Source organism: Oncorhynchus mykiss, chromosome 25 (assembly GCF_013265735.2).
Source record: "Oncorhynchus mykiss isolate Arlee chromosome 25, USDA_OmykA_1.1, whole genome shotgun sequence".
In the NCBI taxonomy this organism is placed as follows: Eukaryota; Metazoa; Chordata; class Actinopteri; order Salmoniformes; family Salmonidae; genus Oncorhynchus; species Oncorhynchus mykiss.
Window position 1 is genome coordinate 36,019,625 of NC_048589.1, and position 20,845 is coordinate 36,040,469.

General features: G+C 45.4%; 2 protein-coding genes across 2 annotated transcripts in view; both read right to left on the reverse strand.

The window, feature by feature from the left end:
- Positions 1 to 10,519: 10,519 nt before the first annotated feature.
- Positions 10,520 to 11,639, reverse strand: LOC118944267 (ribosomal protein S6 kinase alpha-5-like). The gene is made up of 3 exons (XM_036962732.1): positions 11,477 to 11,639; positions 10,794 to 11,206; positions 10,520 to 10,619 (listed from the first exon to the last, which is right to left on the reverse strand). The coding sequence occupies exons 1-3, from the start codon at positions 11,606 to 11,608 to the stop codon at positions 10,520 to 10,522; spliced, it is 645 nt and encodes a 214-aa protein (XP_036818627.1). The 5' UTR covers positions 11,609 to 11,639.
- Positions 11,640 to 12,132: 493 nt separating this feature from the next.
- LOC110504236 (ribosomal protein S6 kinase alpha-5) overlaps positions 12,133 to 20,845 on the reverse strand; it is a 61,893-nt gene continuing 53,180 nt past the window's right edge. The window contains exons 12-16 of the mRNA XM_036962571.1: positions 19,949 to 20,042; positions 17,935 to 18,105; positions 17,510 to 17,701; positions 13,500 to 13,659; positions 12,133 to 12,268 (exon numbers count right to left, since the gene is read on the reverse strand). Of these exons, the coding sequence (XP_036818466.1) occupies positions 12,228 to 12,268; positions 13,500 to 13,659; positions 17,510 to 17,701; positions 17,935 to 18,105; positions 19,949 to 20,042 (658 nt within the window). The 3' untranslated portion in view covers positions 12,133 to 12,227. The remainder of the gene's footprint in view (positions 12,269 to 13,499; positions 13,660 to 17,509; positions 17,702 to 17,934; positions 18,106 to 19,948; positions 20,043 to 20,845) is intronic.

Consider the following 20,845-nt stretch of genomic DNA (forward strand, 5'->3'; position numbering starts at 1 on the left):
GTCACTCCGTCTTTCACTCAGTCACTCCGTCTTTCACTCAGTCACTCCGTCTTTCTCTCCGTCACTCCGTCTTTCTCTCTCCGTCACGGTGTCTTTCTCTCTCCGTCACTCCGTCTCTCTCTCCGTCTTTCTCTCTCCGTCACGTCGTCTTTCTCTCAGTCACGTCGTCTTTCTCTCCGTCACTCCGTCTTTCTCTCCGTCACTCTGTCTTTCTCTCCGTCACTCCGTCTTTCTCTCCGTCACTCCGTCTCTCTCTCCGTCACTCCGTCTCTCTCTCCGTCACTCCGTCTCTCTCTCCGTCACTCCGTCTCTCTCTCCGTCACTCCGTCTCTCTCTCCGTCACTCCGTCTTTCTCACTCCGTCACTCCGTCTTTCTCTCTGTCTTTCTCTCCGTCTTTCTCTCTCCGTCTTTCACTCCGTCACTCCGTCTTTCTCTCCGTCACTCCGTCTTTCTCTCAGTCACTCCGTCTTTCTCTCAGTCACTCCGTCTTTCTCTCAGTCACTCCGTCTTTCTCTCCGTCACTCCGTCTTTCTCTCTCCGTCACTCCGTCTTTCTCTCTCGGTCACTCCGTCTTTCTCACTCCGTCACTCCGTCTTTCTCTCTCCGTCTTTCTCTCTCCGTCACGGTGTCTTTCTCTCTCCGTCTCTCTCTCCGTCTTTCTCTCCGTCACTCCGTCTTTCTCTCTCCGTCACTCCGTCTTTCTCTCTCAGTCACGTCGTCTTTCTCTCCGTCACTCCGTCTTTCTCTCCGTCACTCCGTCTTTCTTTCCGTCACTCCGTCTTTCTCTCTCCGTCACTCCGTCTTTCTCTCTCCGTCACTCCGTCTTTCTCTCTCCGTCACTCCGTCTTTCACTCAGTCACTCCGTCTTTCACTCAGTCACTCCGTCTTTCTCTCCGTCACTCCGTCTTTCTCTACGTCACTCCGTCTTTCTCTACGTCACTCCGTCTTTCTCTACGTCACTCCGTCGTTCTCTCCGTCACTCCGTCTTTCTCTCTCCGTCACTCCGTCTTTCTCTCTCCGTCACTCCGTCTTTCTCTCTCCGTCACTCCGTCACTCCGTCTTTCTCTCTCCGTCTTTCTCTCTCCGTCACGGTGTCTTTCTCTCTCCGTCACTCCGTCTCTCTCTCCGTCTCTCTCTCCGTCACGTCGTCTTTCTCTCTCAGTCACGTCGTCTTTCTCTCCGTCACGTCGTCTTTCTCTCCGTCACTCCGTCTTTCTCTCCGTCACTCCGTCTTTCTCTCCGTCACTCCGTCTTTCTCTCCGTCACTCCGTCTTTCACTCCGTCTTTCTCTCTCCGTCACTCCGTCTTTCACTCCGTCTTTCTCTCTCCGTCTTTCTCTCTCAGTCACTCCGTCTTTCTCTCTCCGTCACTCCGTCTTTCTCTCTCCGTCTTTCTCTCTCCGTCACGCTGTCCTTCTCTCTCCGTCACTCCGTCTCTCTCTCCGTCACTCCGTCTTTCTCTCTCCGTCACTCCGTCTTTCTCTCCGTCACTCCGTCTTTCTCTCCGCCACTCCGTCTTTCTCTCCGCCACTCCGTCTTTCACTCCGCCACTCCGTCTTTCACTCCGCCACTCCGTCTTTCACTCCGTCACTCCGTCTTTCTCTCTCCGTCACTCCGTCTTTCTCTCTCCGTCACTCCGTCTTTCTCTCTCCGTCACTCCGCCTTTCACTCAGTCACTCCGTCTTTCTCTCCGTCACTCCGTCTTTCTCTCCGTCACTCCGTCTTTCTCTCCGTCACTCCGTCTTTCTCTCCGTCACTCCGTCTTTCTCTCCGTCACTCCGTCTTTCTCTCCGTCACTCCGTCTTTCTCTCCGTCACTCCGTCTTTCTCTCTCCGTCACGCCGTCTTTCTCTCTCCGTCACGCCGTCTTTCTCTCTCCGTCACTCCGTCTTTCTGTCTCCGTCACTCCGTCTCTCTCTCCGTCACTCCGTCTTTCTCATCGGCACTCCGTCTTTCTCTCAGTCACGTCGTCTTTCTCTCTCCGTCTCTCTCTGCGTCTCTCTCTCCGTCAACCCGTCTTTCTCTCTCCGTCACTCCGTCTTTCTCTCGCTTTCTTTTCGGCATCAGTTTCAAAATGGCACAAATGTGACCAATATTTATTCATTGAATAAGGTTTACCTTTATTGAACAAGTGCTGACAACTAAGTACTGTACGTGTCGCAAGAAAAAAATAGAAGAATTCAGATCCTGACTGAACAAGGAATTTAGGCTGAAACGGTCACATAAAAGTGATTCATTGCAAGCAGTGTGTAGAAGCTTCTTTTATGAATATTATGTCAACGTTTCAGTCAGAGGCACCTGCTAAGCTGAAGGAACCATCAAATGTGTGTGTGTGCATTGCATTTACATGGTAGAATGATGCTGCCATAATATTCACCTTGCGGATACCAATCCTGACAGTCAGTCTGTCATGGATTGTCGTGGACTGACAGCCACTACAGCTCACACAGCACTCACTGGAACTACCACTGACACAGACCCATCTGCTGTTCCAATACTGAACAGTAACTATTGGCAGGAAAATACCGTTTAAAAGACCAACTGAAAATGTGCAACAATCTCTATTAAATCGAGTCACCATGACATAATTTAATAATCATATAGAGATCTATTCCTTATAACAAATCCTTATATTCATCTCTGGAAAATGTGTTAAATCATGTATCAGTCAGATTTAGCCCACCCAGCAATATCAAGACCTCCTCACCACAAGAAATTGTGAACTTAGAAACTTTATTGAACATGTGACAAACATTAACAGTATTATATTTTCTATATAAAGGATTTGAAAACCTTAAAGCCCTTACATTTTTTTTTTATAAACATTTCTTCACAGAGATTTTCAACAATTCACAAGACAAGCAAAATCTGCAAATACAAACAATACAAACAGTATTGATTTATAAAAACTAAACACCCCAGTGGAGGCTGCTGAGGGGAGAACGGCTCATAATCTCTGAAACGGAACAAATGGAATGGCATGGAAACCATGTGTTTGATGTATTTGATACCATTCCACTGATTCTGCTCCAGCCATTACCACGAGCCTGTCCTCCCCAATTAAGGTTCCCACCAACCTCCTATGACACCCTCCCTTAAACTCCGATTTAATGATACGAGTTGATTCAACTCGTTCTCACACAAAACAATCCAATACAAGACTTACACACCAAAGCTTTTACCTTATTTTCCAGACAAACAAAATACATCAATTCTTCTTTTGCCACACTGTTCATTAGTACAATGTCCTTTTCCCTCTATAAAGTTCCCACTTCAAGACAGCCCACTGCATTGCATACATGCAGTTGAGTGATATTTTTTTTTAAATGTCATACTATTTAGAATCTTATGCCATACCATAATTACAGTATTTAAAGCCTTAAGACACACCAAAGAAAAATAAGATCATTATTTTGGTTCATTTTTTACATGTACACTTATCCACCAAACCACTAGCTACCGTGATTCCAATGTAAATAACTTAATAAATGTACAATTCTAGCCCAGCTAGATGACAAAACAAGAAAGAATATATATTTGATATATAATAGTCATGAAATAACTTCTTTCAAATATTTTCTAAAATCCTTTTTCTATGGATAAATATCAAATATATAGTAGCGAATGTTGCACAGTGAGTGGATGATGAGCTACAGAGAAGAGGTTTAGGACAGTCCCTCAGTAGTAGTTCAGTAGAGCCAGGCTCTGGTCAACACTGCCCCCATGTGGCTGGACATGTCACCCTGAAACTACGGCACCTTGGAAGAGACAAACAGTGCCCTTTGAAATAATTTAGTTTCTTTTACTTTAAATTAAAATACAAAAATTATTTACATTTTCATTTTATAGACAAACCCAAATAAATACAAATAAAATGTTCTATAATGCTAAAGCTATTTAAAGCGATACGTAGGATTTATGAAGTAAAAAAGGTCCCTTGTAACTTGATTTTAGAATTAGAACAACTGTTTGTAAATCTGTCATTACTTATGAAACTCGTCAAACAAAAATCACCAACACATCTCAGCAAAACAAATGGATGCATGTAAGAGTCATTTCTTTTTAACAAGACAACAATAGGATCCGGTTGACAGAGAAAAACAGCTCATATACACACACACACACACACACACACCATGTGACATGGATCGCCAACTACATGTGCCAATACATACAATATATATTATAGGAACAGGTTTCTCTTGACCAAAAGACCCAGACCACTGCTATGTGCTTCAATTCATAACATAATGCCTTATCTAATAGCAGCCATATGGTACAGCTGGCCTGCACACCTGAATGGTTGTTCACAGTGACCAATCCATATATGTCAATGGACCAAACACACAGGTTTTGTTTTCACAGTGACGGCTAGGCTACGTATGTCCTTGCAGTAACTAAAGGAGTAAACAGTAGTGGCATTCTTTACATGTAGTCTACCTATAATCCAAATGAAGGACAATTTGTGTCCATGAACCTGTCTACAGAGACAAAATATCAATTGAACCTTCAAAAAAACGATTTGGAAAAACAAGGGCCAAAGTAAATCAAAAGTGCAAAGGTTCATATTAAAGCTGATTTGCATGTTAGGTTGGATACTTAGGCTACAGCCTATTGAAGCAACCCGCCGTTGCGGTACTATTGAAGGGACAGACCGTTACGGTACTATTGAAGGGACAGACCGTTACGGTACTATTGAAGGGACCCACCGTTACGGTAATATTGAAGGGACAGACCGTTACGGTACTATTGAAGGGACAGACCGTTACGGTACTATTGAAGGGACAGACCGTTACGGTACTATTGAAGGGACAGACCGTTACGGTACTATTGAAGGGACAGACCGTTATGGTACTATTGAAGGGACAGACCGTTATGGTACTATTGAAGGGACAGACCGTTACGGTACTATTGAAGGGACAGACCGTTACGGTACTATTGAAGGGACAGACCGTTACGATACTATTGAAGGTACAGACCGTTACGATACTATTGAAGGGACAGACCGTTACGGTACTATTGAAGGGACAGACCGTTACGGTACTATTGAAGGGACAGACCGTTACGGTACTATTGAAGGGACAGACCGTTACGGTACTATTGAAGGGACAGACTGTTACGGTACTATTGAAGGGACAGACCGTTACGGTACTATTGAAGGGTACCACCGTTACGGTACTATTGAAGGGACAGACCGTTATGGTACTATTGAAGGGACAGACCGTTACGGTACTATTGAAGGGACAGACTGTTACGGTACTATTGAAGGGACCCACCGTTACGGTACTATTGAAGGTACAGACCGTTATGGTACTATTGAAGGGACAGACCGTTACGGTACTATTGAAGGGACAGACCGTTACGGTACTATTGAAGGGACAGACCGTTACGGTACTATTGGAGGGACAGACCGTTACGGTACTATTGAAGGGAGCCACCGTTACGGTACTACTGAAGGGACAGACCGTTACGGTACTATTGAAGGGACAGACCGTTACGGTACTATTGGAGGGACAGACCGTTACGGTACTATTGAAGGGACAGACCGTTACGGTACTATTGAAGGGACAGACCGTTACGGTACTATTGGAGGGACAGACCGTTATGGTACTATTGAAGGGACGGACCGTTACGGTACTATTGAAGGGACAGACCATTACGGTACTATTGAAGGGACAGACCGTTACGGTACTATTGAAGGGACGGACCGTTACGGTACTATTGAAGGGACAGACCGTTACGGTACTATTGAAGGGACAGACCGTTATGGTACTATTGAAGGGACGGACCGTTACGGTACTATTGAAGGGACGGACCGTTACGGTACTATTGAAGGGACAGACCGTTACGGTACTATTGAAGGGACAGACCGTTACGGTACTATTGAAGGGACAGACCGTTATGGTACTATTGAAGGGACAGACCGTTACGGTACTATTGAAGGGACAGACCGTTATGGTACTATTGAAGGGACAGACCGTTACGGTACTATTGAAGGGACGGACCGTTACGGTACTATTGAAGGGACAGACCGTTACGGTACTATTGAAGGGACAGACCGTTACGGTACTATTGAAGGGACAGACCGTTATGGTACTATTGAAGGGACAGACCGTTACGGTACTATTGAAGGGACAGACCGTTACGGTACTATTGAAGGGACAGACCGTTACGGTGCTATTGAAGGGACGGACCGTTACGGTACTATTGAAGGGACAGACCGTTACGGTACTATTGAAGGGACAGACCATTACGGTACTATTGAAGGGACAGACCGTTACGGTACTGCCCCCCCATCCTATCTTCTCATCCCCTGCTTCTTCTCTTCTGTGGTTGTGCTGTAGTCTATTAATAGATCCAAACAAAAGGCTTGAGGTTTAATGAGGCAGAAGAGAAGCAGGAAGGGAACTCATGCAGACTGAAGTCAGAGATGAGCTTTGTACCGTTTAGCTTCAAGGGAAGGGTTCAGCCTTTTTATTTCATGGAAAGCCATGTTCTTGGGGGTTTGGTGTGTGTGACCACGGTGTTCTCTTGACATATCAAGCTATAAGATCTTATTGGACAGCTTGACATGATGGATAGAGCCAGAATATATGCATAGTTTCAGCATGAACCAATATATCATATGAAGCCCTTTACCAAAGCCTCTTTTTCTCTCGCTCTCTTATAAAGCAACATGTCAAGGTGTGTATCACAAGAGCAGAAAACAAACATGACAGTAAGTGGCAAGAGTTCAAACCACCTGAGAGAGAGAGAGATACAGAGAGAGAGATACAGAGAGAGATACAGAGAGAGATACAGAGAGAGAGATACAGAGAGAGAGATACAGAGAGAGAGAGACAGAGAGAGAGACAGAGAGAGAGAGAGAGAGATACAGAGAGAGAGAGAGACAGACAGACAGACGAAACATGATAACCAGTCAACTGTTTACTATAGTCTAAAGCAGAGCCATACAGACTGTATATACATGTAACTGTCAAAATAAAGGGAACACTTGAATAAACAAGGGATACAAAGTATATTGAAAGCAAATCTTCCATACAGGTGTGGTTCCTGAGTTAATTACACAATTAACATCCCATGATGCTTAGGGGTCATGTATAAACATGCCCAGTTGACCATTATTTTGGCTACCATGGCTAGAAGAAGAGATCTCAGTGACTTTGAAACAGTGGTCTAAAAAGGATCATTGGCGGTTTAAAGTGTGTCACCAGATCGTAACTCAATTGAGCACTTACGGGGGAGAGTGTGGAGCGGAGCCTGAGACACGAGTTTAACACCACCATCAACAAAACACAAAATGATGGAATTTCTAGGTGGAAGAATGTCTTCACATCCAACAGTTCCAGACACTTGTAGAATCTATGCCAGGTGCATTGAAGCTGTTCTGGCTCAACACCCTATTAAGATGCTTTATGTTGGGCGTTTCCTTTACTTTGGCAGTTACCTGTATATATGTCTCTAGTCTGAAGCATACACAAGGGCAAGCCATCCAAAAGAGAAAAGGCAGAGATTTTTGGTACAGTACTCCTTTGCCTCTTTCCAAGAGAAACAATAACTATTCCATCAGGAGCCGAGACAGAACAAGCTACAATACACCCATAAAAACAGTAACATCACTAGAGACGGAGCGACAGGTTTTTTGGGGGGAGAAAACCTACCGATATATCCGCCTATATATTGTTTTACAGCAGGGAGATGAACAAGTGATCTTTCTCCAAACTGACTTCTCATAAAGGCCATCCAAAAGAGCCATTGTCAAAGAAATATACTTGACATACTGATGTCTTACATTGTGACAACAATGACACATCATTTGATTGGTCACATGCGTTCAGATCAGCATGAGACCCTCTTTTCTCGTTGGATAAAACCCCCATAAATACATGCTTACATGATCTGATCAACAAACAATTGCATCATGATCTCATTATGAGAGGTTGAAGCACTGAAGTGGCTGTTTGAAATATCTATTGTAGGAATCATCCTGAAACAACATCAACCTGCCATTGCAAACCTTCTGCGATGACTTGAAACTGCCTCTTTAGCTCAAGGGTTCTAGAGCTCAAGGGTTCTAAAGTTCTAGGTCCAAGCATATATACAGTTGAAGTCGGACGTTTACATACACCTAAGCCAAATACATTTAAACTCAGTTTTTCACAATTCCTGACATTTAATCCTAGTAGACATTCCCTGTCTTAGGTCAGTTAGGATCACCACTTTATTTTAAGAATGTGAAATGTCAGAATAATAGTAGAGAGAATTATTTATTTCAGCTTTTATTTATTTCATCACATTCCCGGTGGGTCAGAAGTTTACATACACTCAATTAGTATTTCGTAGCATTGCCTTTAAATTGTTTAACTTGGGTCAAACGTTTAGGGTAGCCTTCCACAAGCTTCCCACAATAAGTTGCGTGAATTTTGGCCAATTCCTCCTGACAGAGCTGGTGTAACTGAGTCAGGTTTGTAGGCCTCCTTGCTCGCACACGCTTTTTCAGTTTTGCCCACAAATGTTCTATAGGATTGAGCTTTGTGATGGCCACTCCAATACCTTGACTTTGTTGTCCTTAAGCCATTTTGCCACAACTTTGGAAGTATGCTTGGGGTCATTGTCCATTTGGAAGATCCATTTGCAACCAAGCTTTTAACTTCCTGACTGATGTCTTGAGATGTTGCTTCAATATATTCACATAATTTTCCTACCTCATGATGCCATCTATTCCTTTTCCTCCAAACATAATGATGGTCATTATGGCCAAACAGTTCTATTTTTGTTTCATCAGACCAGAGGACATCTCTCCAAAAACTACAATCTTTGTCCACATGTGCAGTTGCAAACCGTAGTCTGGCTTTTTTTAATGGCGGTTTTGGAGCAGTGGCTTCTTCCTTGCTGAGCGGTCTTTCAGGTTATGTCGATATAGGACTCATTTTACTGTGGATATAGACACTTTGTACCTGTTTACTCCAGCATCTTCACATGGTCCTTTGCTGTTGTTCTGGGATTTGCACTTTTCGCACCAAAGTACATCCATCTCTAGGAGACAGAACGTGTCTCCTTCCTGAGCGGTATGGTGGCTGCGTGGTCCCATGGTGTTTATACTTGCGTACTATTGTTTGTACAGATGAACGCGGTACCTTCAGGCGTTTGGAAATTACAAAAAAAAATCTGAGGTCTTGGCTGATTTCTTTAGATTTTCCCATAATGTCAAACAAAGAGGCACTGAGTTTGAAGTTAGGCCTTGAAATACATCCACAGGTACACCTCCAATTGACTCAAATTATGTCAATTAGCCTCAGAAGCTTCGAAAGCCATGACATAATTTTCTGGAAATTTCCAAGCTGTTTAAAGGCACAGTCAACTTAGTGTATGTAAACTTCTGACCCACTGGAATTGTGATACAGTGAATAATAAGTGAAATAATCTGTCTGTAAACAATTGTTGGAAAGATTACTTGTGTCATGCACAAAGTAGATGTCCTAACCAACTTACCAAAACTATAGTTTGTTAACAAGACATTTGTGGAGTGGTGGAAAAACAAGGTTTAATGACTCCAACCTAAGTGTATGTAAACTTCTGACTTCAACTGTATCTATCATAAACAGTTGTGAACCATTAATAAGTTAACATAAAAACAAATCAGAAATAATTTCAGTCTGCATTATTGTCATATATAAATACCGCAAAATATATGCTCCACTAGAAGTGTGCTCCAACAACAGGTTCCTCCCAATGTGATAAGCTGCAGTATTTGTGGCTGAAAGTAAAATGTCTTTACTAATGCAATACACCACAGTGTAAACAAAAGCAAACAACCAGGACTATGACCTACCTTCCAGACAAACAGGAAGACATGACTGAAACAGAGGTGTGGTTGTAGAGGGGTCTCTCCGCTGTCTGGCTCTGGATCGGTAGGGCAGTCCTTTTCATTTACTGTGTGTCTATTGCTAGTGATGATTGAGAGGTGGGTCCTGTTCCTGCTGCATGCTCAGCCTGGAGGCGTGTAGGTACTTGTGGTCCATGCATGTGGCTGATTGTGAACAATTGACTGGGAGCTGCCATGGAGGGAGAGAGCGAGATCTACATGCTGTCCATCTGAGTCTCTCTTTCTCTCTCTCAGTCTCCCTCTCGCTCAGTCTCCCTCTCTCAGTCTCCCTCTCTCAGTCTCCCTCTCTCAGTCTCCCTCTCTCAGTCTCCCTCTCTCAGTCTCAGTCTCCCTCTCTCAGTCTCAGTCTCCCTCTCTCAGTCTCTCTCTCTCTCTCAGTCTCTCTCTCTCTCTCAGTCTCTCTCTCTCAGTCTCTCTCTCTCTCAGTCTCTCTCTCTCTCAGTCTCTCTCTCTCTCAGTCTCTCTCTCTCTCAGTCTCTCTCTCTCTCAGTCTCTCTCTCTCTCAGTCTCTCTCTCTCTCAGTCTCTCTCTCTCTCAGTCTCTCTCTCTCTCAGTCTCTCTCTCTCAGTCTCTCTCTCTCAGTCTCTCTCTCTCAGTCTCTCTCTCTCAGTCTCTCTCTCTCAGTCTCTCTCTCTCAGTCTGAGAAGTAGAAGGCTGGAGGCGGCGAGCGTTCCGGGGCGGGGTCGTTGTCTGAGCCCATGGAGAGGGGTGTGGTGACAGGGGTGGTGGTGGAGCTGATGGAAGGTTGGGGTGGAGGGTTGGCGATACCGTCTCCCCCAGTCTTCTCCTGGTGGGACAGGGTGGAGGAGGAGTGGGTGTCCTGGTGGGACAGGGTGGAGGAGGAGTGGGTGTCCTGGTGGGACAGGGTGGAGGAGGAGTGGGTGTCCTGGTGGGACAGGGTGGAGGAGGAGTGGGTGTCCTGGTGGGACAGGGTGGAGGAGAAGAGGGTGTCCTGGTGGGACAGGGAGGAGGAGGAGAAGAGGGTGTCCTGGTGGGACAGGGAGGAGGAGGAGAAGAGGGTGTCCTGGTGAGACTGGGAGAAGGAAAATGAGGAGTGGGTGTTGTGGTGAGACAAGCTGGAGGAGGAGGAGGAAGAGGTGGAGAAGGATGAGCGGGTGTCCTGGTGCGACTGGGAGGAGGAGGAGGAGGAGCGGGTGTCCGGGTGGGACTGAGAGGAGGAGGAGGAGGAGCGGGTGCTCTCTCCGGAGCTGCTCCTGGTCTCTGTGCTGGTGCTGGTCTTCTTCAACTTCCTCCTCTTGGCCAGCGGGGCCTTGTCCACCGTCTGCAGACGGAAACCCTCCCGCGTACACTTGTTAAACGCCTGGAGAAGCAGAGCACAACAAAACACATTCACATGAATAACAGTAACCTACAACACAATAAACATTCACTAAAAATAGAGTAAAAATACTGAAATAAAAACATGTTTGGATCTTCACCCACCAACACCATCCCCTTTGGAAGAGCTGATGAGAACAACTGAATAGGGGATATCTGATATTCTCAAACTCTTCCTGCAGCATCCTCTAATGCAAACCTGGCCCTCCCTCTCACCATGCCACGCTCTCCTGAATGAATGAATAAAGCTCACATTGAAGGTAGCCTTGACGTAGGTGTGTACAGACACGGTGGTGGAAGAACCCAGGATGTCAGGTGTCATCAGAGGGTTGGAGGAGAGCTGGCTGTCGTCTTGGAGCCAGGCGTTGTACCTCAGACCACACATCTTGATCCGCTTGTCAGGGTCCACAGTCAGGAGCTCTATAGGTACCACACAAACGTTGTAGATTAGACACACAATTAGACACCTCAACCCAGTTCTAACTAACCTGATTCGGCTTATCAATCAGTTATTATAACAATCAGGTGTGCTAGATCAGGGTTAGAATGAAAACCTACAGGACAGTAGCTCTCCAGGAACAGGGTTGGAGAGCCTTGGAGCAGACAGAACCTGTGGTGAACATGACAGACAGAACCTGTGGTGAACATGACAGACAGAACCTGTGGTGAACACTGAGCAGCATCACCTGCACACTAGAAGATCCACAACTCCTACCAGACAACACCAAATGAAAACTAATACATCAACTCAATCAATAACGCTGTCATTCAAAACTTTTACCAAACTAGGGGTGAAAGACAAGAAAAACAAATGTTTAACTGGCCGGACATGCAGAATAATTATTTTAGTTATTCAGTAAGTTGAACCATTGAAGCAAGGTGCAACCTTCACCTTGTAGCAAAGCATGCCTGAAGTTCATATCAAAAGCCCTGATCAGGGTCAACTCGAATTGAAAGGGTAGGAAGCATGACTTTTTACTCACCAATGTAACAACACAGTGTGGTCAAAGACTTAGTAACTTATTTGATGTCACAATCTGGTTACCTAGAAGTACAAACATAGTTATGTTTCTGGGTTATTACATATTTATTTACTTATTTCTGGATATCTTTGAAACTACCCACAACGCGCTATTTCTCAATGTCATATGGATGATCTGTGCTACCGAGTTCGTATGCTAACTCGGTAGCTTGCTGAAGCTGGCTAACGTTAGCAGTTAGCCATGCTAGCATGTAATTACATTCTGGACAAAGTGTTGGCGGTGGCGAACTACAATCCACCAATCGCAGGAAGTGTGACGTAAACAAGACGCAGATGGGGCACGTGCGGCCATACAGCATTTCTTCCCGTGGGCTTAAAACGAAAGAGAAAATCATACCTGCTCTAATTGTGTAGTACCTCGTCTGTTGTCCTTTTTGTTTGGTCAACTTTTCGGCATGTTCTCTGTTTAAGTAGGCTGCGGGAGTTATGTCACTTTTTCCACCTCGTCTTAGTGCTAGCGCGCTAGCTGACGGACATCTGGAATCAATCTATTTGGGATTTTCCCTTCACCATCGGCCGGTGAAGCGCCCGCCCCCCCCTGGCTTTGGTAGCTAACCCAGCCTGCAAGCTTTTATCATCGGATGGGCCCCAGCCATCAACCTGTAAGACTGCTCTAATATTATTTGATTACTGGTTAGATGGCGTTATGCATTTCCAAAACTTTGGTTTACTTTAATGTAGCTGTAAGTTAGGTGTTGATAGCAACTAGTTGTCTCATGTAGTGCTAATGTAACATTAGCAGGCTAGTAGGGCTAACGTTTGCAGGCTAGTAGGGCTAACGTTTGCAGGCTAGTAAGGGCTAGAAACCTTGAAAGTTAATTTGTAACAATAACTTCATAAAGTATTTCCTTGTAAGTTGGCTGAAATTGTAATTGAAATCAGTAGTCATGCAAACGATTTGGTTAAGGCTGAAGTTATACATTTGAAGTTATTTCTGTTGTTTACTTTATAGGGAACAGGCTGGCTTGGCTCCATATTAAATCACCTCATTCTCTGACATGACTTCATCATTCTTCTTCATTTTGATCGCTTTTAAGTAATAACTCGATAAATAGAGAAGCGAGGAATAACTTTCCATTGAGACTTCAATAGATCAATAGATTCCACTTTAATAAATAAATCCTTTTCAATTTTCTCAATTATTGAATTGGAATTTCAGTTAGTTCCTAAATTGACCGACTTCAATTCGAATTGACCCCAACCCTGCCCCTGATGTTCCATTTCCCAGGCTCACCTTGTATGAGGTCTTTGGCCTGCTGTGAGACACTCCGCCAAGCCTCTCCCTCGAAAGAGAAGTCTCCCTGTTTAATCTTCTTCATTATCTCTTCAGCACTGGTGCGGGCCAGACTCTTCCCCTGACACTGGAACGGCACCTGACCCGACAGCATGGTGTACTGAAATATAATAATAATAATAAATATATGATCCAATATAACAATAAATATTATGTTCCGTAATCCTACATGTAGCCTATATGTCGATATTGTGTATACTATGGTATGCATGTTCTCCATGCATGTGTACACATCTTTAAACCGTTAGCTTAGTAAATAATGTACCAGGTGTACTCTCACCTGATCTAAGCCTGATTGAGGTTGGCCTGGTTTCTAATTCCTCATTAAGCAAACAACATTTTTCCATTGCCTGTTTGTCTCTGTGGCTCTGTGACATGTGTGCGTGTCCGCTCCTCGGCTCACTATGCTTCCAGGGTACTCTGCCGTACAGAGCCTGGCCTGTCAGGAAGCATCACATCACGGCTCTGTACACACATTCAGCCCAGCCAGCACACTACTATACTGTACTCCCAGGGGGCGACGCAAAGAGAGAAGAGAAAAGAGAGAGAGGCTGCACACAAGAGAGGCCAAGCGGAGAAATCGCTCTTCCTCCCTCCCCCTCTCTACCTCAAGCTCAGTCTGATTAATAAAAACAACAACATCTGCTGAGGGATGGGGCTAGAGAAATGAAACCCGTCTCAAATTCATAGACAGCACTTTAAATGTAACGACGGACAGTCCATGACATCCCAGAGATGATTTATCCATCTTTAGACGCTACACATTGTTTACATTAAGAAAACCTCATGTTTTGGGTTATGATAAAAATCAACAATTTAAATGAGCATTGAAAAGCTTGCCAACCGGCAGACTGTAGCCTAGGCCATTAACCAACTCCACTCTGAGTAGGACTGCAGCTGGAGTGCAGAGTGCTGCTCGTAGTGCTTCATTTACTTATGAATATTAAAGGGTTTCAGTGCAGAACAGAGCACAGCAGAACAGAGTAGAGCAGAACAGAGCAGAGCAGAACAGAGTAGAGCAGAACAGAGTAGAGCAGAACAGAGCAGAGCAGAACAGAGCACAGCAGAACAGAGCACAGCAGAACAGAGTAGAGCAGAACAGAGCAGAGCAGAACAGAGTAGAGCAGAACAGAGTAGAGCAGAACAGAGTAGAGCAGAACAGAGCACAGCAGAACAGAGTAGAGCAGAACAGAGCAGAGCAGAACAGAGTAGAGCATAACAGAGTAGAGCAGAACAGAGCACAGCAGAACAGAGCAGAGCAGAACAGAGCAGAGCAGAACAGAGCACAGCAGAACAGAGCAGAGCAGAACAGAGTAGACCAGAACAGAGCAGAACAGAGCACAGCAGAACAGAGTAGAGCAGAACAGAGCACAGCAGAACAGAGTAGAGCAGAACAGAGCACAGCAGAACAGAGTAGAGCACAGCAGAACAGAGTAGAGCACAGCAGAACAGAGTAGAGCAGAACAGAGCACAGCAGAACAGAGTAGAGCAGAACAGAGCACAGCAGAACAGAACAGAGCACAGCAGAACAGAGCACAGCAGAACAGAGCACAGCAGAACAGAGTAGAGCAGAACAGAGCACAGCAGAACAGAACAGAGTAGAGCAGAGCACCACAGGATAAGAGCATGGTAACTGTACTGAATAAGACAGACGGATATCAGACAGGCCCTAACCACATAACACAATACCACAGCATGCAGAGAACACCAGAACAGCTCCACATGTGAATGGCCTGGTCACACAGAATGTTGACTCACAACTGCTGAATCAAGCTGGAATTTCTGTAGCTGTATCGACGCGTCAATGAAATGCCAGATCTACGCGAAGTGCAGCTAATAGGTATAAAGCAGGAGTGTCGAGCTCATTTTGACCACGGGCTGCATTCAGTCTTCACCTAGCTCCAGCAGCCGCACTGAAAATGTGTTAGATTTTCTTGCTATCAAAATGTGCAAAACACAGACCTCTGTCCAATTTTCGATGCTCCCTGACTGTCTAGCTTTCATTTTTGTGTTTTTTAGCGAGCTGGAAAGTGAAGAGACTGTATAAAATGTAAGTCCATTATTATTTCTACAGTTTCAATTTGGTTGTAGTATTTGAAAAATAGATTGAGGTAGTTTTCTCCACCCAATACATTTTTTTTATAAAAAATGTATTTATTTATATTTTACTCAAACCACCTGCGGCCGGATTAAATAAGCTTGAGTTTGTGTGAAACTCGGTTCCCTTGGTTCCCCAACCTCCTTCTCAAAACGCATTGGAGGAGAAGTTCTGAGGGAAGGACATTCTCCTTCAATGCATTTGAAGGGTATACAGTGGGGAGAACAAGTATTTGATACACTGCCAATTTTGCAGGTTTTCCTACTTACAAAGCATGTAGAGGTCTGTAATTTTTATCATAGGTACACTTTAACTGTGAGAGACAGAATCTAAAACAAAAATCCAGAAAATCACATTGTATGATTTTTAAGTAATTAGTTTGCATTTTATTGCATCACATAAGTATTTGATCACATACCAACCAGTAAGAATTCCGTCTCTCACAGACTTGTTAGTTTTTCTTTAAGAAGCCCTCCTGTTCTCCACTCATTACCTGTGTTAACTGCACCTGTTTGAACTCGTTACCTGTATAAAAGACACCTGTCCACACACTCAATCAAACAGACTCCAACCTCTCCACAATGGCAAAGACCAGAGAGCCGTGTAAGGACATCAGTGTTCAATTGTAGACCTGCACAAGGCTGGGATGGGCTACAGGACAATAGGCAAGCAGCTTGGTGAGAAGGCAACAACTGTTGGCGCAATTATTAGAAAATGGAAGAAGTTCAAGATGACGGTCAATCACCGTCGGGCTGGGGCTCCATGCAAGATCTCACCTCGTGGGGCATCAATGATCATGAGGAAGGTGAGGGATCAGCCCAGAACTACACGGCAGGACCTGGTCAATGACCTGAAGAGAGCTGGGACCACAGTCTCAAAGAAAACCATTAGTAACACACTACGCCGTCATGGATTAAAATCCTGCAGCGCACGCAAGGCCCCCCTGCTCAAGCCAGCGCATGTCCAGGCCCGTCTGAAGTTTGCCAATGACCATCTGGATGATCCAGAGGAGGAATGGGAGAAGGACATTTGGTCTGATGAGACAAAAATAGAGCTTTTTGGTCTAAACTCCACTCGCCGTGTTTGGAGGAAGAAGAAGGATGAATAGAACCCCAAGAACACCATCCCAACCGTGAAGCATGAAGGTGGAAACATCATTCTTTGGAGATGTTTTTCTGCAAAGGGGCCAGGACGACTGCACAGTATTGAGGGGAGGATGGATGGGGCCATGTATCTCGAGATCTTGGCCAATAGCCTCCTTCCCTCAGTAAGAGCATTGAAGATGGGTTGTGGCTGGGTCTTCCAGCATGACAACGACCTGAAACACACAGCCAGTGCAACTAAGGAGTGGCTCCGTAAGAAGCATCTCAAGGTCCTGGAGTGGCCTAGCCAGTCTCCAGACCTGAACCCAATAGAAAATCTTTGGAGGGAGCTGAAAGTCCGTATTGCCCAGCCCCGAAACCTGAAGGATCTGGAGAAGGTCTGTATGGAGGAGTAGGCCAAAAACCCTGCTGCAGTGTGTGCAAACCTGGTCAAGAACTACAGGAAGCGTATGATCTCTGTAATTGCAAACAAAGGTTTCTGTACCAAATATTAAGTTCTGCTTTTCTGATGTATCAAATACTTATGTCATCCAATAAAATGCAAATTAATTACTTAATCATACAATGTGATTTTCTGGATTTTTGTTTTAGATTCCATCCCTCACAGTTGAAGTGTACCTATGATAAAAAATTACAGACCTCTACATGCTTTGTAAGTAGGAAAACCTGCAAAATCGGCAGTGTATCAAATACTTGTTCTCCCTACTGTATGTATTCACTCCTCTGTACCCCCTCGGACCTCCACTCACCAGGATGACCCCCAGGCTCCAGAGGTCACATGACTCGTCGTAGCCGTCGTATTTGAGGATCTCCGGCGCGGCGTAGGCCAGGGTGAAACACGGTGTCTTCAGCAGCTGGTTGTCTGGAGGCTTCAGCCGGGCGAACCCAAAGTCTATGATCTTTATCTCTGCGTTCTCACTCTCATCTGTGAACAGCAGGTTCTGAAAAATGGGTTGCAAGAGAGAAACATGTTTGTGTTATTTCTACTCTGTCTAAATGTATCACTGCCATTTAGTAATGGCACATAGGTGGCATTTTCTAGCCTTGTGACGGGGAAGGATGAGAAGCAACACTTCTGAGATGTCAGTTTCAGATCCACTTGCCACTGCAATTTTATGTATTGATCACACACACACACACACACACACACACACACACACAGCTTCAATAGTACCTCTGGTTTGAGGTCTCGGTGTACCACTCCTACATCGTGCATGTGGCTGACGGCTGACACCAGTCTCCTCATGATGCGGCTGGCCTCAGTCTCACTGAAGTGCTGCTTCCTCCGGATCCTCTCCAGCAGCTCTCCACCACGCAGCAGCTCCAACACCAGGTACGTATGCAGCTAGAGAGAGACAGAAAGATGGACAGAGTTACTCCTAGTGTCTCCAGAGAGAAGCATTACAGTGTACAGTACAATATAATGAGTCATGTTTACTATGTATTAATAGTTAATATATGCATGGAAATATTCCTATAGATTTTGCAATTATATGTAATTATTTTGTAATTATATTAGATTTGTAATGAAATCATATGCTTTACTGAGTTAATATGAGCCGTCCTGCTCGGAGTGCTCTGAGCCAAGGATGTAGTTATACAATAGCTGAAATAGTTTCGGAAAATCTAACAGTAGAAACCCTGAATCCACATTTACATATTCCTAACAACAATCCAGCTCTTACAGTGACTGAGAGATGAGGAACAGAGGGGTGGGGAGCGGGCGGGGGGGTGGGGAGCGGAAGGGGGGTGGGGAGCGGGCGGGGGGGTGGGTGGGGAGCGGGAAGGCGGGTGAAATGCATGGTGGAAAATCGGGAGGCAGATTGGGAGGGGGGGGGGGGGGTTGAAAGGCGCAGCGAGGGGGCTTTGCTTTGATCTAGGTCAAAGCCCTCACTCTGCCTGCATCCCAAATGGCACCCGATTCCCTTTTATAGTGTACTTATTTTGCACAGGGCCCATAGGGCTATGGTCTAAAGTAGTGCACTATAAAGGGAATAGGGTGCCATTTGAGTCTCAACCCTCTCTTGAGGTACCAGTACAGTAACAATCCAGCAGAGCTCATCAGAGCTAGTGGTGCTCCTAGGCCTGAAGTGCCCCAGCTAATGAACCCCAGAAATATCAACCACACACACAGAGACATGAACACACACACACACTTGTTTGACCCAATTTGGAGAAAGTAGTTTTTTTTTGTTCACTAAACTCAAGGCCCACATACAGAAATATGTTTCATGTGGGTTTGATGAATCTATACCTATAGTGGGGATGCACCTATATATGGTTCAGGAGCTGTACTGTACTGAGACAAATACAACCTGAACTATGAGGGGGATAGTATAGTCTTTATTATAGGATAATGGGAAGGAGAGAACAGAGGGAGAATGTCCCGGAAGGAGAGACAGAAGGAGAATGTCCCGGAAGGAGAGAACAGAAGGAGAATGTCCCGGAAGGAGAGAACAGAGGGAGAATGTTCTGGAAGGAGAGAACAGAAGGAGAATGTCCCAGAAGGAGGGAACAGAGGGAGAATGTTCTGGAAGGAGAGAACAGAAGGAGAATGTCCTAGGAGGAGAGAACAGAGGCAGAATGTCCCGGAAGGAGAGAACAGAAGGAGAATGTCCCAGGAGGAGAGAACAGAAGGAGAATGTTCCAGGAGGAGAGCACAGACGGAGAATGTCCCGGAAGGAGAGAACAGAATGAGAATGTCCCAGGAGGAGAAAACAGAAAGAGAATGTCCCGGAAGGAGAGAACAGAGGGAGAATGTCCCAGGAGGAGAAAACAGAGGGAGAATGTCCCAGGAGGAGAGAACAGAGGGAGAATGTCCCAGGAGGAGAGAACAGAGGGAGAATGTACCAGGAGGAGAAAACAGAGGGAGAATGTCCCAGGAGGAGAGAACAGAGGGAGAATGTCCCAGAGGAATCTAGTATCCACATTCTTCTGCTCTGTTCTATCAGTGACTTAATTAGGCTGCCTGTCTGACGTTAGTCTTGTCTCCATCACTGGCTCCGTCAGATAGCGACTATTTCTGAAGATGGGCTTTTACTGGCAATGCTTGGGATACCAGGTCTCTCTTGTAAAATAGATTTTAGCACAATGAGAAGAACCTGTATAAATAAAAGTGAAATGAAAATATGTGGTTGCTTTGCTTACTTCAGCTGAATCCAATAAATATTGAGGTGAAAAATCCTTACCTGGTCATGGTAAATCTCGTGAGTCTTGATGATGTTGGGGTGGCCGTCGCAGAGCTTCAGAGCTGTGATCTCTTTCTGTGTCTGAGCCTCCATCCTAGAGGGGAGAGACAGGACACAGAGTCATCCCTGAACAGAAAGGAGCCTCCATCCTAGAGGGGAGAGACAGGACACAGAGTCATCCCTGAACAGAAAGGAGTTTCCATCCTAGAGGGGGGAGACAGGACACAGAGTCATCCCTGAACAGAAAGGAGCCTCCATCCTAGAGGGGAGAGACAGGACACAGAGTCATCCCTGAACAGAAAGGAGCCTCCATCCTAGAGGGGGGAGACAGGACACAGAGTCATCCCTGAACAGAAAGGAGCCTCCATCCTAGAGGGGGGAGACAGGACACAGAGTCATCCCTGAACAGAAAGGAGTCTCCATCCTAGAGGGGGGAGACAGGACACAGAGTCATCCCTGAACAGAAAGGAGCCTCCATCCTAGAGGGGAGAGACAGGACACAGAGTCATCCCTGAACAGAAAGGAACCTCCATCCTAGAGGGGAGAGACAGGACACAGAGTCATCCCTGAACAGAAAGGAGCCTCCATCCTAGAGGAGAGAGACAGGACACAGAGTCATCCCTGAACAGAAAGGAGTTTCCATCCTAGAGGGGAGAGACAGGACACAGAGTCATCCCTGAACAGAAAGGAGCCTCCATCCTAGAGGGGAGAGACAGGACACAGAGTCATCCCTGAACAGAAAGGAGCCTCCATCCTAGAGGGGAGAGACAGGACACAGAGTCATCCCTGAACAGAAAGGAGTCTCCATCCTAGAGGAGAGAGACAGGACACAGAGTCATCCCTGAACAGAAAGGAGCCTCCATCCTAGAGGGGAGAGACAGGACACAGAGTCATCCC

Bases quoted from the DNA above. Each gene is read 5' to 3' on its own strand.
- LOC118944267 (XM_036962732.1), bottom strand. From the start codon at position 11,608: ATGTGTGGTCTGAGGTACAACGCCTGGCTCCAAGACGACAGCCAGCTC. The intron at 11,207-11,476 runs GTGAGCTTTATT...CTGCTTCTCCAG, and splicing joins ACGTCAAGGCTACCTTCAAT to GCGTTTAACAAGTGTACGCG. The intron at 10,620-10,793 runs CTCCTCCACCCT...ACCTTCCATCAG, and splicing joins TCCCACCAGGACACCCACTC to CTCCACCACCACCCCTGTCA.